Source organism: Heloderma suspectum, chromosome 1 (assembly GCF_057233095.1).
Source record: "Heloderma suspectum isolate Gila_16-S chromosome 1, 16-S_ref, whole genome shotgun sequence".
Classification (NCBI taxonomy): domain Eukaryota; kingdom Metazoa; phylum Chordata; class Lepidosauria; order Squamata; family Helodermatidae; genus Heloderma; species Heloderma suspectum.
In genome coordinates this window covers 66,202,106-66,225,763 of record NC_139458.1, presented here as the reverse complement: position 1 = coordinate 66,225,763, position 23,658 = coordinate 66,202,106, and the positions used below count along the sequence as shown (strand labels likewise).

Below are 23,658 nucleotides of genomic sequence, written 5' to 3'. Positions count from 1 at the left end.
CAGAAGAGATAAGGAATTATTTTTAAACAAGCAATGCGCGGAAGCGGAAGAAGATAATAGAATTGGAAGGACAAGAGACTTCTTCCAGAAAACTAGAAACATCAGAGTTAAATTCCAGACAAAAATGGGTATGATCAAAAACAAAGATGGCAAGGACCTAACAGAAGCTGAAGAGATCAAGAAAAGGTGGCAAGAATAGACGGAAGATCTGTATAGGAAGGATAATAGTATCGGGGATAGATTTGACAGTGTGGTCAGTGAGCTAGAGCCAGACATCCTGAAGAGTGAGGTTGAATGGGCCTTAAGAAGCATTGCTAATAACAAGGCAGCAGGAGATGACGGTATCCCAGCTGAACTGTTTAAAATCTTGCAAGATGATGATACTGTCAAAGTGATGCATGCCATATGCCAACAAATTTGGAAAACACAAGAATGGCCAACAGATTGGAAAAAATCAACTTATATCCCCATACCAAAAAAGGGAAGCACCAAAGAATGTTCAAACTATCAAACAGTGGCACTTATTTCACATACCAGTAAAGTAATGCTCAAGATCTTCAAGGTAGACTCCAGCAATTCACGGAATGAGAATTGCCAGATGTACAAGCTGGGTTTAGACAAGGCAGAGGAACTAGAGACCAAATTGCCAACATCCGCTGTATAATGGAGAAAGCCAGGGAGTTTCAGAAAAGCATCTGTTTCTGTTTTACTGACTATTCTAATGCCTTTGACTGTGCGGATCATAATAAATTGTGGCAAGTTCTTGGTGGTATGGGGATACCAAGTCATCTTGTCTGCCTCCTGAGGAATCTGTATAACGACCAAGTAGCAACGGTAAGAACAGACCACGGAACAACGGACTGGTTTAAGATTGGGAGAGGAGTACGGCAGGGTTGTATACTCTCACCCTACCTATTCAACCTGTACACAGAACACATCATTATGGATGTCAGAGAATTTCGCCACGAATCTCGGGGAGGCTGAATACCAGCTCATTTGGCCCCCCGAAATCGGTGGCGAAACGGTCTGCCCCCCCGCCCCCCCCCAGGACGGGACTTACCTTCGGCGAATCTTCCTGGCGGCGGCGGCAGCTCCGGCGGCGGTTTGGTGGCGGCAGTTCGGTGGCGGCGGCTGCAGAGGCCGGTCTTCCCACCGGCTGCCACCGCCGCCATTTCCAGTAAAAAAAAATAAAAATAAAAAAACGTGATAGGCTACGTAAAGATTTACGTAGCCTATCACGGCTAGATTTTTAAAAAATACCGTGATAGGCTACGTAAACGTTTACATAGCCTATCATGGCTGAGTAAAAACAAAAACAAAAAAACGCTTGTATGCAAATGGCGGCGCCCATGGGCGCCGCCATTTGCGTTCCTTATTTTGGCACGTCTAGTCTAGACGCTATGCTATTTGCGTTCCCCTTATTTTCGCTGTAGTCTACGTAAATGTTTACGCAGACTAGCTGTGCCAAAATAAGGAACACAAATGGCGGCGCCCATGGGCGCCGCCATTTGCATACAAGCGTTTTTTTGTTTTTGTTTTCACCTCCACTGCATACTCATGAGGAATATTAGTGAGCTCATATCTAACTGATCTGTGGGTCTTCCCTATTCTCTTTAGTCTGATTCTAAATTGTGCAATAAGAAGTTCGTGCTCTGAACTACAATCAGCTCCAGGTCTTGTTTTTACCAACTGCATAGATGTCCGCCACCTTTGGCTACAAAGGATGCAGTCAATCTGATTTCGGTGTCGACCGTCTGGTGAAGTCCATGTATGAAGTCGTCCCTTAGGTTGTTGGGAGATAGTGTTTGTTATGCACAGTGAGTTGTCTTGGCAAAATTCTATCAGCCTATGTCCCGCTTCATTTTGTTCTCCCAGACCATGCTTGCCGGTAACTCCAGGTGTCGTTTGACTACCCACCTTAGCACTCCAGTCTCCTGTAATGAAAATAACATCTTTCTTTGGCATACTATCCAGTAGGTGCTGCAGATCCTCATAGAACTGATCTACTTCTGCTTCTTCAGCATCTGTGGTTGGGGTGTATATTTGGATCACTGTGATGTTAAATGGCTTACCCTGAATTCGAATTGAGATCATTCTGTCATTTTTTTTTGGACTGTATCCAAGCACTGCTTTATTATTAATTATGAAGGCTACTCCATTTCTTCTGTGGTCCTCTTGTCCACAGTAGTAGATCTGATGGTCATTTGACGTGAAGTGGCCCATTCCAGTCCATTTCAGTTCACTGACACCCAAAATGTCTATATTTAATCTTGACATCTCCCCAATAACCACATCCAATTTGCCCTGGCTCATAGATCTTACATTCCAGGTTCCTATAGTGTGTTGATCTTTAGAACATTGGATTCATCATTCACCACCAGCACCATCGGCTGCTAGCTGTCCTTTCGGCTTTGCGCTAGCTGCATCATCACATCTGGGGCTAGTTGAACTTCTCCTCTGTTCCTCCCCAGTAGCATTTTGACCATCTTCTGACCTGGGAGCCCCATCTTCCGATGGTATACCGACATATTTCTGGTTGTACTGATCCATTTAGTTTTCATGGCAAGAATACTGGGGTGGGTTGCCATTTCCTTCCTCAGGGATCGTATTTAGTCTGACCTCTCTGCCATGACCTTCCCGTCTTGGATGTCCCGTCACGGTTTAGCTCATGATGTCATTGAGGTGCTCAAGCTCCAGCACCACGACAAGGTAACGATCTCCTTTACTGAAGCTTTCCTCAGTAGTTAATTAAAATGTGTGTCCCATTCTCAACAACCTCACACTTGGCTTAATTTTCCTTAATTCTGATAGTGCTGCTTTTGTATATTTATATGTGCTTGTGTTCAATGCCTTTGTTGTTCATAAACTGCTTTGTGAGGGTATATCTTTGAAAAGTGGGATGATAAATAAATAAATAAATAAATAAAGTTATTAAAACGTTAATGAATGAATGAATGAATGAATTTCTGTCCATAGGCAGGGATGCATGAAGAAGTATATCCCTCTGACCACTTCCTTTTGCAAGAGAAATATGATCTCATTTGCCTTTTCTTTCTGAAGCTGATCTATCTGGGAGGGTTGAAAAGAAGAACAGATGATAGGGCCTACTCAAATGTTCTCTAGATTCAAGAGCCAACCAGCAATCACATAGTAGACGTGAGGACATCAGGAAGTTATGTAGCCAATCAGATTTGGCTATTTGCTGATACCACCAAGGGCAAATGCAGCCTAAAGCTTCCTTTACAGCAGGAGCGTTGAATCTCTTTCATTTCAGAATTCAGTTCTGGAGAAGCCCTCAGGGACTGCATTTCAGTGATGAGCAGGGCCAAAGTCAATATGGGGCCAAAATACCAAATGTACCAGCATATTTTAGCTTAAAACTCTTCTGTCAGTAACTAAGTCCTCCAACCTTTTAGAGTGGAAAAACCCTATAAAAACCCAGAAAACCACCAAACCATTGACAGTTGGGGGAAAGGGAAAGGTGGTTTGACCATCTGTGGAATCCCAAAGGGCCACCTTGGTACCCCATTCAGGCCAGGTTTGGCCTGTGGGCCTGAGGTTCTGCATCCCTGCTGTACAAGCCAATCAGGGATCCAAAATGGTCAGGGATCAAAAATTGGAAAATTTTTACAACCCTTTCACAGCAATGCCCATGCCAAAATGAAGGGGGTGGCCTCTCTCAGTTCTGTCAAAGGTTCTCACAAAGTGGGATCCCTCTTTCAGCTGAGGTCTACCAGAAAATGTGTTTCCATTTCCTCCATTCTGGACCACTTGGCAAATGTATATAACACCCTGACATAGTAACTGGGGTTGGAAAGATTGGGGTTGTACAGCCCCCCACCCCACCGCTTCAGGTCAGGACACTGGAATTCCTAGAGGACAGAAGCACTGTGACAGAATAGGGACTACCTAGGAAACTACGGGTACCAATAGTAAGGATGTCAGAGAATTCCGCCACAGACTCCAGTGAGGCCGGATTCTTTAGAATCCACCCCCCCCCCGGAATCCGTGGTAGAACATCGTTCCCCCCCCCACGGAATCCCCCCGGGACGAAGCTTACCTGGCAGCAGCGGCAGCAGCGGTGGCTCCAGATGGTCTCCTGGCCGGCCGCTGTAGCGGCCGCCATTTGCATGCTTGCAGTCAGCCGTGATAGTAAGTAAATACTTACTGATAAGTAAGTAAATACTTATGTAGCCTATCACGGCAAAGAGCAGGGATGCAAATGGTGGCTGCTACGCCATTTGCGTGGCTGCCTTTACCATGATAGGCTACATAAATACTTACGTAGCCTATCACGGCTAACTGCAAGGACGGAAATGGCGGCCACTATGACGGCCGCCATTTGCGGCTGCAGCAGCCCAGCCGCGGCCGGAACTCCAGCTGTGGCCAGCCCCAGCCAGCGGCTCTGTGGAGCCACTGCAGAGCAGAGCCGGCCAGGGAGGATTCAGGGGGGAGGGACAGAGTGCCTCCCCCCCACCACAGATTGCCTGGCACGGAACAAGGTAAGTGTTTTGTACATCCCTAACCAATACTCCACTGGTATTAGAATTTGAAGAACAATGATATTGTTAGCCATGGAAATTATTATACAAAGTTACAAATTAAAAAGAAATATTAACTAGCAGCATAACTATAATTTAACAAACCTTCTTCAATGCTACTTCCTGAACATGTAGGGTGCACATTCCACAGTGTTTGCATAAAGGAAGCATCCACTTGTATATTTCCATATGTTACAGAGAGGTGCTGAAAAAGAAAGACAAATTCACAGAGAACACAATGAAAACAATGTTTGAAATAAAACATTAATTTCTCAAAGGAAGTACAGACTTATCACTAATAGACTTATCACTAATTAGTCTTATAAAAAATAATCACATTAAATAGTTATTTCTTTTTGGGATAAGACTGTTCCTGCCTGTAATTAGCCTTCCATTCCTTTTTTCCCAAGCTAAATTTTGTACCTCACTAAATATATACAAATCTTGTCATAACTGGTCCGAAAGGAGTCTTGTTGTATTTGTTTTTCTTCCTAGCTTTCTTCCCACTTTCTCAACACTCCTCCTTCATTACTGGAAACGTTTCCTTTCTTAATTATTTTTAACACTGGCTTCTAATTTCCTTTACCAGTTTCTTTCAGCAGAGGCTAGACTACTTCACAACCCCACCTCAAGCCTCACCTTCCCACCCACCCCACTCATTCTTCCAGTATTCTTCAAATGTACAAGGGTATGAATGGGGAATCTTGCAAATTCAGTTTTATTTCAGGAGAACAAATCTCACCACAGTTCAGGCAGGACATATGCACAGGAAACACGCAGTTTATGGGAATCTCTACACCAGCCTAAAGTCCTGCATTTAAATGGGGCTTTCTGCTTCCATTCTTAATGCAGGAGCACAACAACTCCCTTTTTCACCTGCTTCCTTTCCCCCCTCCCCTTTCCCCCTCCTTTTCCCCGTATCTGAGTCTTCCATATCTTTCATTGATCTTGCTCCTCTTCTTGTCGCTTTTCCTCTTTTCATGGAGGGAACTCAAGCGGAACACAATGGGGTAATTTGATAGCTCATTATCTGTGATCTATTTAAAAATGGAACAAAGGGCATTTAGTGCAGGAGACACCTTGGAGGATCACGGCATCATGTAAAGAGCCCGCAAACTTCCGTGAGGGAGTAATCTCAATCGCAGGATAAAAGCTCCATGTGAAGAAAGTCTATAACTGGAAAACAGAGGGACAAAACTGGCATTGATCAAAATGCCAATATGGACACACATTAAAGCTATCATGAGGATTCGAAGACCCTTACCAGGTATCTTTCAGAGGACACGCTAACCAGGATAAGATCATCTCCAATCCGTACCTTTTCTCCTTCAGACCTTTGTTTAGAAGCAGGATGTATGGTCCACCAGCATGCTTCACCTACATTATGCATAGGTGCCTACATTAGATCTCTCATGTGCAATAAACAATATAAATTCTCAGATCATTTTATAAGAGACTCATACAATATTTACAAAAGCAAATTCATATTGCATAGAATTTCATTTTTCATGAAGATGATATCCACCAATTATTTCAGTTCCATCATATGCACTTGTTTTTATGTTGATTTTATTTTGGAAGCTGCAATGGTCCAGGGGCTAGACAATAGAAATTTCTGCTATCTCTCATCATATGCACTTACTAGTTGCCATCACAACTCTTGCTTCCTTTGTTTTATGATTACTTAAAACAGTGTTTAGATATGTGCAAAACTAGTGATTATTAAAACACACCTCTTGATTTGGAACAGGCTGCATCTTTCAAAGCCTTTTTGTAGAATTCTTGAGGAAAACTTGAGCTTTTCCCAAGAATTCCCCAAAGCTTAGAAAAACCCCATCCACGGAGCTCTTCTACCATCACCAGGCCTTTTGGTTGCCTGTTTCTCTCCCCCACCCCTTTCCCACACTTCTACAGGTTGCAGGCAGTGAGGATGGGAAAGAGCCAAGAAGCCAAGAAGGTTTGGAAAAACATGAGCTTTCCCTGCATTTCCAGCTCTATGCAATGAAAGCTTCTGCACATTCTCAAACTGTTCATTGGCAATAGGGACTCTGGATATTGTCACTTTTGTTCTTCCTGGTAAATGAGAGAGGAAAAATAAAAATGAATTGGATTATGCTGAGCTATTTCTTCAACTAAGTCAAGAAACAGCTAGGCTTAATTTGAGCAACCCGAATTGATTTGGATCCCATTGTAGCACAGACAGGGACATGATTAGGCCCAATCGCTATCCCTTCCTTCCACCCATCCAGCACTCCTGGTAGGATCCCTGAGAAAATTATATATCCCAGTGGTCCTACAACATGGCTTGCTGCCATAGCAGGGCCAAACACCAGGCACTGGCAGGGGAGGGAGGGATTGAGAGTGAGTGAGAGAGAGAGAGAAATATCCTCTTCCTAGCTGCTTATTGCTCTGTGGTTGTGTGCCTTGAGAGAGTGCTGGAAGAAGGTTCTCCACAGGTGTTTTTTTTACAACAGCAAGTAAGGGTACAATCCTATGCAGATAGGCAGCCGCCTCAGGGCAGGAGAACCACGGAGGGGATTGTTCCTTCCGTGCTTCTCCTGCCCTGCATTTTCGGCTACACAGCTGATTGCGTCTGTCTAGCGACGGGAGGGCAGAGCAAGGGAGAAGGCTGCCGTACGACACATTGGATGTGTTGTACAGGCATTTCCACCCTCCCTGCCCTGGAACGCCCTCCGGGAACGCCCCATTTTGGCTGCTCCATGCTTCTCTTGCGAGCGTGGAGCTGTTCCACGCTGCCTTGGAGGCAGCACAGAAGTGGGGGGAGGTCAGTTCTCCAGGAACCAACCTCGGAGCATGGGCTCCGAGGTCAATTCCCAGAAAACCAGATATCCTGTGGCCATCTAGCCACTGCCTAGCAGCCACAGGATTGCTCCCTAAGTCTCAGAACTAATAGCTGCTCCATCACTCAGAGATTTTTCATCACATAAATGCTCTATTTAGGGTTCCCAGGTGAACCAGGGCCTTTGTTTTTGACTTTAAACACTTCAGATTGTGAGCCACTGAATTCAATGTATATCCTACAAGAGCTGAGAAGTTGTATTTAGGACTGAACTCTATGTATGATGGAATGTTTTTACTGCATGGGAATGACACATATTTAAAACGGTGATAATTACACTTCCATACACAGTAGGTTTTTGTTTTCTTTAATGCTTTCTCTGCATGCAGCAGTACCTAATGAAAGTGATATTTTTTCTTTATGGAGAAAGGCTAGTTCAGAGGCTTCCAGTATTATTAATATTCATGTTCACCTATTTTTTCTTTCTTTCCACAACTACAATTCATATCTTTTATTACAGAATAATGCTTAATAAAGAAATGAGAGTTTCTGAGCATGTGTAGAGTGATTTGCTTCCCACAGAGCAGGCCTGCACAACTTGTGACCCACCATGCTGAATGCAGCTCACCAACCATGTACTGTAACCTGCCCAGAACAAATAAACACATTGTTTTTCCATGCCCTAAGCAGGCAGCCAGAACCAGGAGTTCTATCAACTTCCGGCAAACCACCATACGTGACTGGTGGACTATGTTTGGCTTGCTGTGGCACATGTTTTTCAGGCCTGCTACAAAAGCAATCTGAGATTATATTGTGTCTGAGATTAGAGGGCAGGGCTCCCACAGCAATCAGCATACATACCTGCTGCATTTTCTTGTAGCCCCACATCAAATGCAAGCTTATCTGTCTGAGATCTTGATGTAGTCAAGCATGTCAAATACTGAAAAACATGCTGAAGTTATTAGGAGCACTGAAATCCATAAACTAAAGTCATTGTAATATTACCTCGGATCTGAATTCAAAGATCTTGTGCTTTTAGTTATTCATACCAAGGGAACCTAATCTTTTCTTACATATTCTGTTGTGGATGTCAATCAGATTCCTTTTTCACTGAAATGAACAGGGATCTTTTGAGGGATCCAAGGTCCCTGGTTATTAGACATCACTTGGTGAGCCAATGTAGTGTAGTGGGTAGAGTGCCGGACTGGGACTTGGGAGACCAGAGTTCTAGGCCCCATTCAACCATGAAGCTCACTGAGTGACTTTGGGACAGTCACCCACTCTCAGCCTAACCTACCTCGCAGAGTTATCGTGAGGGTAAAATGGAGAGGAGGAGGATCACGTAAGTCACCTTGTGTTCCTTGGAGAAAAAAGGCAGGATACAAATATAATAATAATAAATAAATATAAATAAATTGCGATGATTGAGTTCAAAGAGAATTTAAGATCTGGGCATGGTTTTTAAAAACACCATTATCCTTTTAAATCAGTGGAGCCTTGTTGGAAGGGAAGTTATTAATCGTAAAATTTGATTAATTTTATTCATCAAATAAAATTAATTTTGAAGCTACCATTTCACAGAGCAGCTTCTTTTATAAACAGGTTTTCAGAAGTGAATGAAGCTTGCAAATGCTATACAGCAAATACTGTTGTGATCTTACAATCTTATCTAAAGTATTTAGTGGTTCACCAACCCCTCCCTTGCCAGCGATAGGGGTGGCAGAATTTACACAGAAAAGGAGTGAGGGCAAGCAAGGGGTAGGGTTGGTTTTAGTTCTCTAATTCTAGCATTGCACCTCCCTTGCCAAGCGATGTTGTCTTCGGCAAAGATGCTGGGGGTGGGGGTGGAGAATGGGAAAGTCAGGAAATAGTAACACAAGGTTAAGTTGGAAGGGGAAGAGTCAAAGTCATTTCTTATTTCAGGAATCTGAGAAAAGGTGGAGCAGACAAGAGTGTGTGGGAGAAGGCACTTCTTATCCTATCTCTCTTGTTCATCCTGCTTGGCAAGCCACAGACAGCCTTGCCCACCCACACGGTGACAGGTGTTTGGTTAATAGTCAATAAACCAGCTTACCATTCCACTGAATGAATGACGAAGCAGTATAGCATGGCCGTACAACAGTGTTCTATGACCACCACCTTGAGCTGCCTGTAGAATATAGTAAGGAAATCTTAGTACTCACAAGAATTGGAACCAAAAAGACTCAGGCTGCAACCCTATACCCACTTAACAAGGAATAAGTCCCACTGAACTCAATGGAACTTGCTTCTGAGTAGACCTGTAAAGGACGGTCAGCTAAAAATTATGCAGCTTTCACATTAAGCTATTAAGGGCACAATCCTATGCATGTATGGACAGAAAAAAAGTCCTACAACTCCCATCATTCTCCAGCCAGCCCTAAAACTGAGTTAGACTAAGATGTTCAAGTGAAGGGCAGAAGTTGTGCACAGTGACATCAAAACATGCATATTTGCATAATGTTATCGTGAAAAAATGCAAATGCTTATAGATTACTATCAATATTTCATAATTGCCCTTGAGCCTGCTCCACAACCTAATTAAGCCAAAGCAGGAGCTGATCTAGAAAAGCATGCCGTACAACACCCTTGAGGAAAGATAACTTCAAAAGGCAGGTGGGGGATTACACAGCTGAATGCTATCCTGTGTCAAATAATACCCCGGCAGTAGAAAGCGAGCAAGTCAGAAAGAATGTCTCTATGTGCAGGGAGCATTCAACCATATGGGAGCATGTAACAATGAAATACCCCACCTGCATTATGAAATGGCTCACTCCCAGAAGAAGTGTATAACATGCTTTCCAATACACAAACCAATTATTATAGCTCTTTGGAGATGGTGCAGAAAGATGTATTATTTCCTATCCCTTTACCATGATTAAAGAATAGTCAGAACTGGTGGGCATAAGACAAGAAAGAGTGAGAGTCTGTAGAATTCAGGTTGAGGAGTGGGACCAGAATCAGCACCTTTATAAGGCTATCCCAAGGAATGGTCTGAAGATACATAGTGCAGCAACCTTGCTGAAGCTCAGGTCTGAGTATAGTCAGCACCTGGATGGGAGACCACCATGTAACAACTCTGATGCTCATAAGAGAATAAAGGAGGATATGGATGTGATAAATAAATGGGACCCTATTTGTTCATTGGGTCACCTGATCACTGCTGAACTAGAAGCTGCAGTACCACCCTCTGATATCTGCAGGGATGGTGCTACAGCACAGCACCAAGCCAGCAATTTGCTAAATTTACAAGCTGCAAAATTTCCAAAATTTACCAAATTTGCAAGCTAAATTTACAAGGTGCAAAAAGTAAGGTGCCTTTGTCATACTCCTAAAAGCTACAGTTCGAGACCTACAAAAAATAAGCACAGCATGGAATTGTGCATTCCTTCTTTCCCAGCCATTCCCCTTGTTATTTCTGCATCAGCTCTGTTTTATATTTGCATGTCTATGAATTAAAATGTTTTCTGTAATGATATATTTGGAACTTAAACTTCTAAAGGTACCTCTTACCTTTCTTATAAACTTTCCAGAAGCATTAAAAAACAAACAAAAACAGATTATAAGAACATGAAATGATTGTTATAAACAATCATTGCAGATGACCAATACACTGCTAATGGGACTGGAATTTGCTAAATGTTATTTTGTCAGTATCACGTTATCGTAAACACTATATTTTATTTGCAATTTACCATCATATATTAGTGCTCCCTGTACGATATGAGCTTATGCACAAAAGACTGATAAACAAAACTACAAAAGAGGAGGCTTTCCAGTTCTACACAGTTGCCCTTAACTAGAGACTGATGAATTTTTCACTGTAAACCTGATGGAAGTACCAGAAAATACTACATGCTAATTTCACTCGTAAGAATGTTGCTTTCAGTGCTTTCAAATAGCAGGTGGAAAACAAGTTGTTGTGTCCAAAGATATTATGTCATTCCTTCTCTTCAGTTTGTACTCAAGACACAATTAAAACTATTTAGCATTTTGAACTGTAGCCGGGGTACGCAAACTGTGGTCTGCAGCCACCTTCAGTGCGTCCTGTGGAGCCATGGAGACCCTGCCCAGAGTTTCCCTGGTTAGTGCTAGTGCTAGAAATTGGAGATTAGGGAAGAGTTTCCCTTACTAGTGCTGGCAAGGGAAAGCCTTATCTCCAGTCTCTCAGGAAAGGCCTGTCCATGTGTGTGCACACATGTATGGGGGAGGATATGAATGAGTGTATGTGTGACTGCCGCACGTATGTATGTGTGCGTGTGAGAGAGAGAGAGAAGGAGTGTATATGAGTGTGAATGTATGTTTCTGTGTGTATATGTGTATGAATGTGTGAATGAGTGTGTAAGTCTGAATAAGTGTGTGAGTGTATGTGTATGTGTGTGTATTTATTAATTATTTATTATTATTTACAAGATTTATATACCACTCTGCATCCAATATAATATCTGAGTGGTGAACAATCAAAAGGAGACAGAAATCATAATCACTGCTGTCATTGTTGTAAAAAAAAACAACTTATTTTAAAACCTTTAAAATAAGATTGTGCCAGTAAAACTATGGCTGGTAGTCAGGAAAGGCTTGTTTAAAAATAAATGTCTTCAGCTTGTGCTGAAAATGAAACAATGTTGGTGCCTACCTGACATGAACTGGCAGGGAGTTCCACAGAGAGGGAGTCAGTACATTAAAGGTTCTACTTCAAGTGGGTTCCAACAGATTGCAGATCCATGTGGAACCACCAGAAGCACCTCGTCTGATGACCTTAGTGACCGGGGCAAGCTGGCAAGGGAGAAGGCGCTCTCCCAACTCCCTCCTGGCTGCAAGTTTGTGTCTGCATGTGTGTGTGTGTGCATGCGTGTGTGTGTGCATGCGTGTGTGTGCATGCATGTGTGTGTGCGTGCATGTGTGTGTGTGTGCATATATGCGTGCATGTGCACGTGCACATGTGTGGCCCCTAGCACCCCGACATACACCCAATATGGAACTGAAAAGGTTGTGCATCCCTGATATACACTAATGAAAATCTCTGAAACAATTCGGGAGCAATCCTATGACGGCTAGACAGCGGCTAGACGGCCATAGGATTTCTGGTTTTCCGGGAACCAACCTCCCCCCACTTCTGCGCTGCCTTGCAGGCAGCACAGAAAAACCCCATGCTCCGTGCAGAGCAGCCAAAATGGGGCATTCCCAGGGATTGTTCCAAGGCAGGCGGAAATGCCTGTATGACACATCCAATGTGTCATACGGCAGCTTCCTTCCCTGCTCTGCCCTCCCATGGCTAGACAGACACAATCGGCTGTCTAGCCGAAAATGCAGGGCAGGAGAAGCACGGAGGGAACGATCCCCTCCGTGCTTCTCCTGCCCTGCTTTGGATAGGTCGTTGCCTCCAAGGTCGGAGGCAGCCACCTATCCCCATAGGATTGCGCCCTCAATTTCTTCTATTTTATATTATGGGCTCATCTCTGATATTTTCATAAAGACATAGTCTTAGGAAATTCTGTCCTTCAATGTCCCTGGAAAGAAAGACTCAGTTACAAGTGCGCAGCTAAGGACAAAACTGACTGGAACATAAAGAACTTCATGGAATAAACCCAGGTGTCCACAAAGTATTCCAATCAGCATTGACTGAATAAGTATTACAGCCTTAAGAGATTCAAAGATGGCCCTGTTTCCTCTGCCACAAAACAGGGATGGGATGCAGTAATAGCTAAAGCAGTGCAAAACTCAGCTAGAATTGCTGCTACTTCTGGAGTTATGTGCAATCAGTCCCCATTTTACCTTGTTAGGCATATGAAGACAATCATTCTCTTTACCCAATATTTATATGCATAAAGTGGGCGGAAACCCTCAAAATCAAATGTATTAATGATTGAAATTCTCTCTGTCCACTACTGATTTCTATATTATTTCAGGTTTATGTATTATAATAAAATACTTCATACTCCAACTTGTAAATCTGAATAGCAAGCATCAGGTTAATGCAACAGAAAACAAATAGCGAACAGGGGGAGCAAACAGGAGTTGGCCAGGGGAGTTGCAGTGGTTGAAGAGACAAAGGAGACAAAGGAGACAGAGGCTAAGAGGTAAGTGGGTTGCAGGAAGCCCAGGGCGCTGCCCTTTATCCTTCTGACTGGCTGTGAGCTCACCAGGAGCTTCTGAGAGCTCCAACTGAATTGGAGGGGTGTGGCCTGAGTACTCCCAGCAGCTGACTGGGCGGGAAGCTTCAGTCTGTTTCCCGCCTCCCAGCAGAGCAGAGCAGAGCAGAGCAAGCTGCTCCAGCTGGTCCAGGGACTACAGAAGCAGGCAAGCTCCCAGAGAGCGAGCGAACAGAGCGAGAGAACAGGGGGAGCAAACAGGAGTTGGCCAGGGGAGTTGCAGTGGTTGAAGAGACAAAGGAGACAAAGGAGACAGAGGCTAAGAGGTAAGTGGGTTGCAGGAAGCCCAGGGCGCTGCCCTTTATCCTTCTGACTGGCTGTGAGCTCACCAGGAGCTTCTGAGAGCTCCAACTGAATTGGAGGGGTGTGGCCTGAGTACTCCCAGCAGCTGACTGGGCGGGAAGCTTCAGTCTGTTTCCCGCCTCCCAGCTGAGCAGAGCAGAGCAGAGCAAGCTGCTCCAGCTGGTCCAGGGACTACAGAAGCAGGCAAGCTCCCAGAGAGCGAGCGAACAGAGCGAGCGGACAGGGGGAGCAAAGAGGAGTTGGCCAGGGGAGTTCGGCAGGGGAGGTCAAGGGGGAGGCCCCTAATATTTTTTTTTTTAACTAACTTTTTCCCATTTATTTGTCTTGTAACACACACTTCCACACCAGTGGGACTCTGCTTTTAACCTCTACTGAGTAGAGGAGCAGGCACAGGCTAGTCTAGAACAATCACAAAGCTAGACACAAAAAGGGAAACGGGGCTATGGAAGGACAAGACTCTCCAGTGGTGGTGACCTGCAAGGTGTGTGCCATGTTTGTTTTCTTGCCTGAGAACAACATGGCCTACACCTGCAACAAGTGCAAGTTGATCACGCTGCTGGAGGAAAAAGTAAGTGGACTGGAGCGGCGACTGTCAACCCTCCGGGGAATAAGAGAACACGAAGAGTTCTTGGACAGAATGGGGGAACTACAGCAGCAAAGGGCAGACCAGAAGCTTGAAGAGCAACAGCAAGATGAAGCAGAAGTGGGAAATGCTGAGGAGAAGAAAAATGGAGTAGAGGATACTCCTTGGAAAACGGTGACAGTTAGGAGAAGAACTAGACACCACTCTGCACCAGTGGAAGCGGTGGAGCTGTGGAACCGATTCCAGGTACTTGCAGATGAGACTGGAGGACAGCCTGCAGAGGAAGAATCACAGGGGAACCTGCATGAGAGGGAGCAAGAGGCTAAAGGTCAGTCAAACAGAGGCGATGAAACCCAGGCCTACAAGAAGAAGAAGAGAAGAGTGGTAGTAGTGGGAGACTCCTTGCTGCGTGGGATCGAGACCCAAGTATGTCGCGAAGACCCGTGGACTCGCCAGGTATGTTGTCTCCCGGGAGGACAGATTAGAGACGTGACTGAAAGGTTGCCTGCACTCATAAAGCCCACTGACAGGTATCCCTTTCTTCTCATCCATGTGGGAACAAATGATACCGCCAAGCGGAGCTACGAAGAGATCACGTCAGACTTTGAAGCTTTGGGAAGGAAACTCAAGAACTTTGGGGCCCAGATAGTTTTCTCATCCATCCTTCCAGTAGTTAGAAGAGGGATAGAAAGGGAACGAAAAATACTCCGGGTGAATGACTGGCTACGAAGGTGGTGCCGACGAGAGAGATTTGGATTCTGGGACCACGGGCTATACTTCCTGGAAGATGGGCTGTTGGCTAGGGATGGGTTGCACCTCACAAAGGCTGGGAAGAATGTGTTTGGCCACAGCATGAAGAACTTCATCAGGAGGGCTTTAAACTGAATCCTACGGGGAAGGGAGATGTAATGTTGGGGGTAACAATGGACGTAGGCGCATGCACTGCAATGGAGAGAACAGCGCTGATAGCGCCCAATAGTCTTCAGACACATGTAGGAAGAAAGCCAGACTATGAAGCACATGGTCTTCGATGTCTATATACTAATGCCCAGAGTATGGGAAACAAACAGAACGAACTTGAACTCTTAATACAGGAGGGAAATTATGACTTGATAGGTATAACTGAGACTTGGTGGGATGACTCTCATGACTGGAATACAGCAGTTGAAGGATATAACTTGTTCAAAAAGAACAGGAGGAACAGAAAGGGAGGCGGGGTTGCACTGTATGTGAAAAATACATATCTCTGCACAGAAATACAGGAGGAGGAGCTTGGTAGCCCCATCGAGAGCATCTGGGTTGAAATAAATGGAGCAAAGAATAAAAGGAACCTGGTGGTCGGAGTCTACTACCGGCCACCCAATCAAGGAGAAGCCAAGGATGAAACTTTTGAAAAGCAAATAGCCAATGTTTTAAGGAAGCATGATGTAGTAGTAATGGGGGACTTCAATTTCCCCGATATTTGTTGGGAGACAAATTCTGTAAAACATGGCCCCTCCAGGAAATTCCTGACTTGTGTGGCGGATAACTTCCTCCTACAGAAAGTAGAGGAAGGAACTAGAGGATCGGCTATCCTTGACTTGATCCTAACCAACAGAGATGACTTAGTGGATAAAGTAGCAGTTACAGGAACTCTGGGGGAAAGCGACCATGTTGTACTTGAGTTCTTGGTTCTAAGGGAAGCAAAAGCCGAGTGTACTCAAACGCGTACCCTGGATTTTAGGAAAGCTGATTTTAATAAACTCAGAACAATGATCAGTAAGGTCCCATGGCAAGCGATGCTAGCGAGAAAAGGAGTCCAAGATGGGTGGGAACTTTTAAAAAAGGAAATTCTCAAGGCACAATCACAAACAATTCCAACAAGAAGAAAAGGTGGAAGACAACAGAAGAAGCCAATGTGGCTTCACAAAAAGCTTAGGGATGACCTGAAAACAAAAAAGGACACATATAGGAAGTGGAAAGAAGGCCAAGTAACAAAGGAAGAGTACAGGCAGGTAGCACAGAACTGCAGGGATGGCGTCAGGAAGGCTAAAGCGGAGAATGAGGTGAGGTTAGCGAGGGATGCTAAAAACAACAAAAAGGCTTTCTTCAGCTACGTGCATAGTAAAAGGCAGAGGAAAGAAATGGTTGTTCAGCTATTAAATAAGGATGGCAAAATGATAACAGAGGACAAAGAAAAGGCAGAGGTGCTCAATTCCTACTTTGGCTCAGTCTTCTCCCAAAAGAGGGTCTATGACCCCCCTGGCAAAGGCGAAGTACAGGCTGAAGGGGCAGGATTGCAGCTTGAGATCGACAGGCATATGGTCAAGGAACACCTAATGACTTTGAATGAGTTCAAATCTCCAGGGCCAGATGAACTGCATCCTAGAGTCATAAAGGAACTGGCAGAAGAACTCTCAGAACCGCTGTCTATTCTCTTTGAGAAATCATGGAGGACCGGGGAAGTGCCAGATGACTGGAGGAGGGCTAACGTTGTCCCTATCTTCAAAAAGGGTAAAAAGGAGGAACCTGGGAACTACAGACCAGTCAGTCTGACATCAATCCCTGGGAAAATTCTGGAGCAGATCATAAAGCAATCCATCTGGAAGCACCTTGACAACTATGCCGTGATTACTCGAAGCCAACATGGATTTGTCAAAAACAAGTCCTGCCAGACAAATCTGATCTCATTTTTTGATCAAGTCACCTCCCTTGTAGACCGTGGGAATGCTGTAGACATCATATACCTCGACGTCAGCAAAGCTTTCGACAAAGTGCCCCATGATATCCTGATGAGCAAACTAGCTCGAAGTGGGCTAGATGAAACAACGATCATGTGGATCCACAGTTGGCTACAGAATCGGACTCAAAGAGTGCTTATCAATGGGACCTTCTCAAGCTGGGGAGAGGTAACGAGTGGGGTACCGCAGGGCTCAGTCCTGGGCCCAGTGCTCTTCAACATTTGTATTAATGACTTGGAGGAGGAGGTGCAGGGAATGCTGATCAAATTTGCAGATGACACAAAATTGGGAGGGATAGCTAATACTTTGGAAGACAGAAACAAAATTCAAAGTGATCTGGATAGACTGGAGTGCTGGGCAGTAAACAACAGAATGGCATTTAATAGGGACAAATGCCAAGTTCTGCACCTAGGAAAAAGAAACCAAATGCACAGTTACAAGATGGGGGATACGTGGCTCAACCACACTACGAGCGAGAAGGATCTTGGAATTGTCGTCGATCACAAGCTGAATATGAGCCAACAATGTGATGTGGCTGCAAAAAAGGCAAATGCTATTTTGGGCTGCATTCATAGAAGCATCGCTTCCAAATCCCGGGAAGTACTAGTTCCCCTCTACTCAGCACTGGTTAGGCCTCATCTGGAGTACTGTGTCCAGTTCTGGGCACCACACTTTAAGAAGGATGCAGACAAGCTGGAGAGGGTTCAAAGGAGGGCAACAAAGATGATCAGGGGAATGGAAACAAAGCCCTATGAAGAGAGACTGAAAGAACTGGGCATGTTTAGCCTTGAGAAGAGAAGACTGAGGGGAGATATGATAGCACTCTTCAAGTACTTGAAAGGTTGTCACAGAGAAGAAGGCCAGGATCTCTTCTTGATCATCCCAGAGTGCAGGACACGGAATAATGGGCTCAAGTTACAGGAAGCCAGATTCCGACTGAACATCAGGAAAAACTTCCTGAGTGTCAGAGCAATACGGCAATGGAACCAATTACCTGGGGAGGTGGTGGGCTCTCCCACACTGGAGGCCTTCAAGACGAGGCTGGACAGCCATTTGTCAGGGATGCTCTGACTTGGATTCCTGCATTGAGCAGGGGGTTGGACTCGATGGCCTTGTAGGCCCCTTCCAACCCTACTATTCTATGATTCTATGATTCTATAAATAAGGGCTGATTCACATATGCAAATTCAGTGTTGGTGACTACACCATCAAGTGCTGTCTTGCATATGTGAATAAGCTATCACAGATCAAACACCACATTCAGAACTTTCATTTCATCATTTATCACATAATCTTTTTCAATACTTCACAAATTCAGTTCCAAGTCTCCAAGAGCCAATTCCCACATTGCAGGAATGGAGTTACTGCTGCTACCATATGGTAGCTTCCCATACTACTCTAACATGTGGGCCCAAGACATCAGTAGGAAGGCACAACATTGTTATGCCCACTACAAGTATCACCCACAGGGAAGGATGTCTTCCTACACAATTTTTCAGGTTTACTGGTTACTGGAGCAACATGGGAAGTGACCACATGAAAGTGGAAACTACACCGCTTGTTCAATGTAAGAATCAGCCCCAAATGCAAACCCATTGATCCACTTGCATGTATGAACTGGCCCCAGGCTGCAAGCCTCTCAGTATATTTAAGAATATTCTAATGCTAGTATTTCACTGTAAGAGGAATACACCGGTAATGGCAGAAAAATGGTTTGCAAACATCCTATTGATCCCAGGGTTTGCGAACTTCTCTAATATTTTTTTGCACAAGGGATTAATAAGAAATCTTGGCTAGGGCTAAATAAGACTTGGGGAGTGAGAATTTATGAACATTAACATGTTTTTTGTTATTATTAGATTCTCTTGCCAAGAATAAAAGTTCAGCTGGCTATCTTAAGAGGAGAATAACTGCCACAACTGAAAGGCATGAGATTTCTACCTGAGGCACTTGATGATCAAGTAAAAAATGAATCAACAACCCACACAGTGACTTTGCTCTTATTACGACTTACTAATCCACCTAAGTGCGGAGGCCAGGTCTGTGATATCCTGCAGTTAATAGAAAGCCACATTGTGAGCTGAAAGCTACTTCTTACATTGTGTTGTGGATTTTATGGTTTGTTCCTTTGAGTGCATTTACTCAGCAGACAGCAAGGCAAGTCACAGCGACCCAGTTGCCAGTCTAACACCAAGATGTAGGGGTGAAACAATTCTATATAGCTCTCCGCAGGGCATCTCTCATTTCAGTGCATAGCACCAACTTGCTACAAAGGTAGAAAAACACACATGCTATAATGAGGGTGTGTTGCTCTTCTTCCTCAGCAAGATCTTCATCAGCTAAGAGCTGTCAACTGAAGTGAATGCAGACCAAATCAGAAATGACATGGGAGATCCTCCCACAGTCCCTATTTTACTTTATTTTGACTTTATTGGGTCTGCTTTGAAGATCAAAAAAGTGCTGTTCTGGTATCCTTTCCTCCCATGTTCTTTATACAGTGTAAATCCTCCCTCCAAAAGCTGATATTGGCTCCAGCAAGGGAAGTGGAGGGAGAAGAGGAACAGCATCTCCTGCATCAAATCTAGTTCATGCTCAGACCTGAACTTGAGTGGCAGACTGAATCCAGATTACTGCTGAATAGCTGAAATGTAGCTAGGGATGTATGAAACACTTGCCTTGTTTCGTCCAGGGACATCTGTGGCGGGGGGGAGGAGCTCCGTCCCTCCCCCCGAAATTCTCCCCGGCCGACTCCACAGAGCTGCCAGCCAGGGCCGCCCGCAGCCGGACATCCGGCCGCTGGGCTGCGCAGGGACGCAAATGGCAGCCGCCATAGCCACCACCATTTGCGTCCCTGTCTTTTGCCGTGATAGGCTATGTATATATTTACATAGCCTATCACGGCAAAAAAAACAGGAACGCAAATGGCGGCCACCGAAGCTGCTGCCATTTGCGTTCCCTTTTTTGCCGTGATAGGCTAAATAAATATTGCAAATGGTGTCCCTGCGTTACCCGTGATAGGCTATGTAAGTATTTACGTAGCCTATCACGGCAATAATGAAGAAGCAAATGGTGGCCGCAGATGCAGACACCGTTTGCAAAGCAGCGCGAACGTCACCAGGTAGGTGCTCTGTTTCGCGCACCTTTCGCAGGGTGGGGGGGTGGGGGGCTTCGTTCCACCATGGATTTCGGGGGGCCAAATGCACTGGCATTTGGCCTCACTGAGATCCATGGCGAAATTCTCCAACATCCCTAAACGTAGCAGGGGGAAGGTGCCAGTTTGAACAGAGAAGAAATGGAGTGTTAAACTCTTCTCTCTCCTGCTACATCTCCCTTCCACAATCACTTTCCCTTTAGCCAGGATTCTCTAAGGCTGAATCTACACATAGCAGTTATACCGTTATCATAACATCATCGTAACTATTGGTACACATGACACCAATGGGCACCAATAGTTTTGATAATGGTATGATAACAGTATAACTGCTATGTGTAGATTCAGCCTAGATGTCAGGGTGGACACTGAGCCCATAGAATCCCAGAGTAGTTCTGATTCTGAGGAAGAGGAGTTGCTCCTGGGAGAGGAGCGTGCTCCTCTTTCCCAGGGCCAACAGCTGATGGAGATTCCTCCCACCGGCATTCCTAGCTTAGATAGCAGTCCTGGGAGTGACAGAGCGCGGGAAGCAGACTTGATGGACGCACGACGCCAACGCAGAGAGCGGGGCCAAATGGAGGGCGCGGAAAGGAGGCGTAGTGCCCGGTTGGCACGCAAACAACGGTTGCACCCAGAGGATCCAAGGGAAAAGGGGAGGGACTCTCCCTAGCCCTTAAGTTCAGGGTCTGCCAGTGATTCCCTTTCAAACGGGGACCAACTGTTCCAACTTAGGGCATAGGTACTCTGCTGCTCATATCTAGTTGCTAACAGTAGAGTTGCTAAGTAGTAAAAGAGGAATAAAGCTTTGAAAAGTATCCCTTTGTCTGTGTCTGGACTTGGCTACTGGATTAGACTGAGAGAGGCCTCCAAGGAGCCCTTTACAGCTTGGTTCCCGTTCCTCTCCCCCCCCCCTTCTCCTATTGCCTTATGGAGGGTGCCGGGGACCCAGCGGTGCAAGCTCTAGCACAAGAGAACCAGATGCTCCGTGATCAGATGGCTCAACTGACAGCTGCTGTGCAGAATCTACAGGCTGCGGTTCAACCCCCTCCACCTCCGATTCCCCCCCGCTGCAAATGCCCGGTGGCTTTGCCAGAGAAGTTTTCTGGTAAGAAAGGACTTTTTCAGATTTTCAGGGCCCAATCAGAGCTGTACATACGTCTTAGGCCTGAGGATTTCCAGACGGAACAGGTTCGTGTGGGTTTCATCATTAACCTACTGTCAGGCATGGCAGCTAGATGGGCTTCGGGGCTCCTGCTCGCTAATGACCCCCTGCTCGGGGACTATCAAGGTTTCATGACAGCCATGGCCCATTTTTTCGGTGACCCCCTGCGCACCCAGATGGCTTCTTGGGAGATTCACCGCCTCCGGCAGGGCAAGGGCTCAGTTTCCAGCTACGCGACAACCTTTTGCTTGCTGATGCAGGATTTACAGTGGAATAATGCCGCACTAGTGGCTCAGTTTTTGGATGGTCTGAACGACGAGATCTTAGATGAGTGGGCACGCACGCCCAGCCCGCCTACTTTGGAGGACCTCATCCAGACCTGCCTTCAGATAGATAGTCGGCTCGAGGGGCGCCGGCAGACCCAGCGGGGCGCCGGGGGCTGGGATTTCTCTCCTCCCATTCCCCCATGTTTCCTGCATCCTCACCCACCCCCCGCTCTGGGGGTGGAGGAGACCCCGATGCAGCTGGGAGCTACCCGAGCCTCACTGCCGCCAGAGGAACTTGAGCGCCGGCGCGCTGAGCACCGATGTTTTCGATGAGGAAAGCTGGGGCATTTCGCCAAGACCTGTCAAGTTAAATCTACAGCTCCGCTGCCTCCTCCTCCTCTCCTTCCCCCTCCTCCTCCTCCTCGTCCCCAAGCCTGACTAGACTGCCCCCAAGCTTGTTGGGGGCCTCCAGTGCGGGCGTCAGTTCCCCACTGGGTGGGTGCCTTCCCCAACCCCCCCACCCGCTGTTGCATGTTCACCTCCACTCCTCCCAGTGGAGTGGGGTGGAGGCCCTAGCTTTAGTGGACTCGGGGGCTACAACCAGTTTCATGGATGAGGCCTTCGCTCTCTTCCACAAGATTCCTACCCTGCCCCTTCCTGCCCCCTTGGCAGTGGAGACCATTGATGGGCGTCCTCTCTCTTTGGGCGCAGTGACTAGGGATGTACAAAAATCACTTACCTTTCGAGGATTATGCTGATGGTGGGGGGGAGGCATTCCATCCCTCCCCCCGGAATCCTGGATGGGGGGGAGGCGCTCCGTTCCTCCCCCGCCGGAATCCTGCCCGGCCGGCTGTGCTCTGCAGCAATTCTGCAGAGCTGCCGGCCAGCTCCACCAGCAGCCGGACATCCGGCTGCTGGCTAGCAAGGATGCAAATGGCAGCGGCCGTAGCCATTTGCATTTGCCACCATTTGCGTCCCTGCAGTCAGCCGTGATAGGCTATGTAAATCTTTAGGTAGCCTATCACAGCTGATTTAAAACAAAAAAACAACAACGCGCGTACGCAAATGGCGGTGGCCATGGCCGCTGCCATTTGCGTTCCTTATTTAGGCACGTCTTAGTCTACGTAAACATTTACGTAGACTAAGACGGCGAAAATAAGGGGAACACAAATAGCATAGCGTCTACGCTATTTGCGTTCCCCTTATTTTCGCCGTCTTAGTCTACGTAAATGTTTACGTAGACTAAGATGTGCCAAAATAAGGAACGAAAATGGTGGCGCCCATGGCCGCCGCCATTTGTGTATGCACGTTTTTTGTTTTGTTTTTTAAGTCAGCCATGATAGGCTATGTAAACATTTACATAGCCTATCACGGTGTTTTTTTAAAATCTAGCCATGATAGGCTACATAAATCTTTACGTAGCATATCATGTTTTGTTTTGTTTTTTTTAACCTGGAAATGGCGGCGGCGGCAGCTGGTCGGAAGAACGGCTGCCGCAGCCGCCGCACTGCCACCGCACCGCTGCCGCAGCCGCTGCCGCACTGCTGCCGCAGCTGCCGCCACCAGGAAGATCCACCCAAGGTAAGTCCTGTCCCGGGGGGGCGGGGGGCGGGCCATTCCGCCACCGATTTCGGGGGGCCGAATGCGCTGGCATTCGGCCTCCCCGAGATCCGTGGCGGAACTTTCGTACATCCCTAGCGGTGACCAGTATTACTGTTCCACTCACTCTACGCGCCCAGTCCCACGTTGAGCAGATTCAGTTTCACTTAGCCAAGGTTCCCTTATACCCAATCATACTGGGTGTTTCCTGGCTCTCTAAGCACAACCCTCAGATTTCTTGGGGGCTTCAGATAGGGATGGCGGAGAATTTCTGAGAATTTCTCCACGAATCTCAGGGAGGCCGAATGCCAACGCATTCGGCCCCCCGAAATAGCGTTCATTTATTTTCGCCGTAGTCTACGT

General features: G+C 46.1%; 1 protein-coding gene across 1 annotated transcript in view; it reads right to left on the bottom strand.

Annotated features, from left to right (window-relative positions):
- RYR3 (ryanodine receptor 3) overlaps positions 1–23,658 on the bottom strand; it is a 593,263-nt gene that overhangs the window by 416,985 nt on the left and 152,620 nt on the right. Inside the window, exons 4-7 of the mRNA XM_084844796.1 lie at positions 9,416–9,490; positions 8,203–8,281; positions 5,806–5,918; positions 4,647–4,746 (exon numbers count right to left, since the gene is read on the bottom strand). Of these exons, the coding sequence (XP_084700922.1) occupies positions 4,647–4,746; positions 5,806–5,918; positions 8,203–8,281; positions 9,416–9,490 (367 nt within the window). The remainder of the gene's footprint in view (positions 1–4,646; positions 4,747–5,805; positions 5,919–8,202; positions 8,282–9,415; positions 9,491–23,658) is intronic.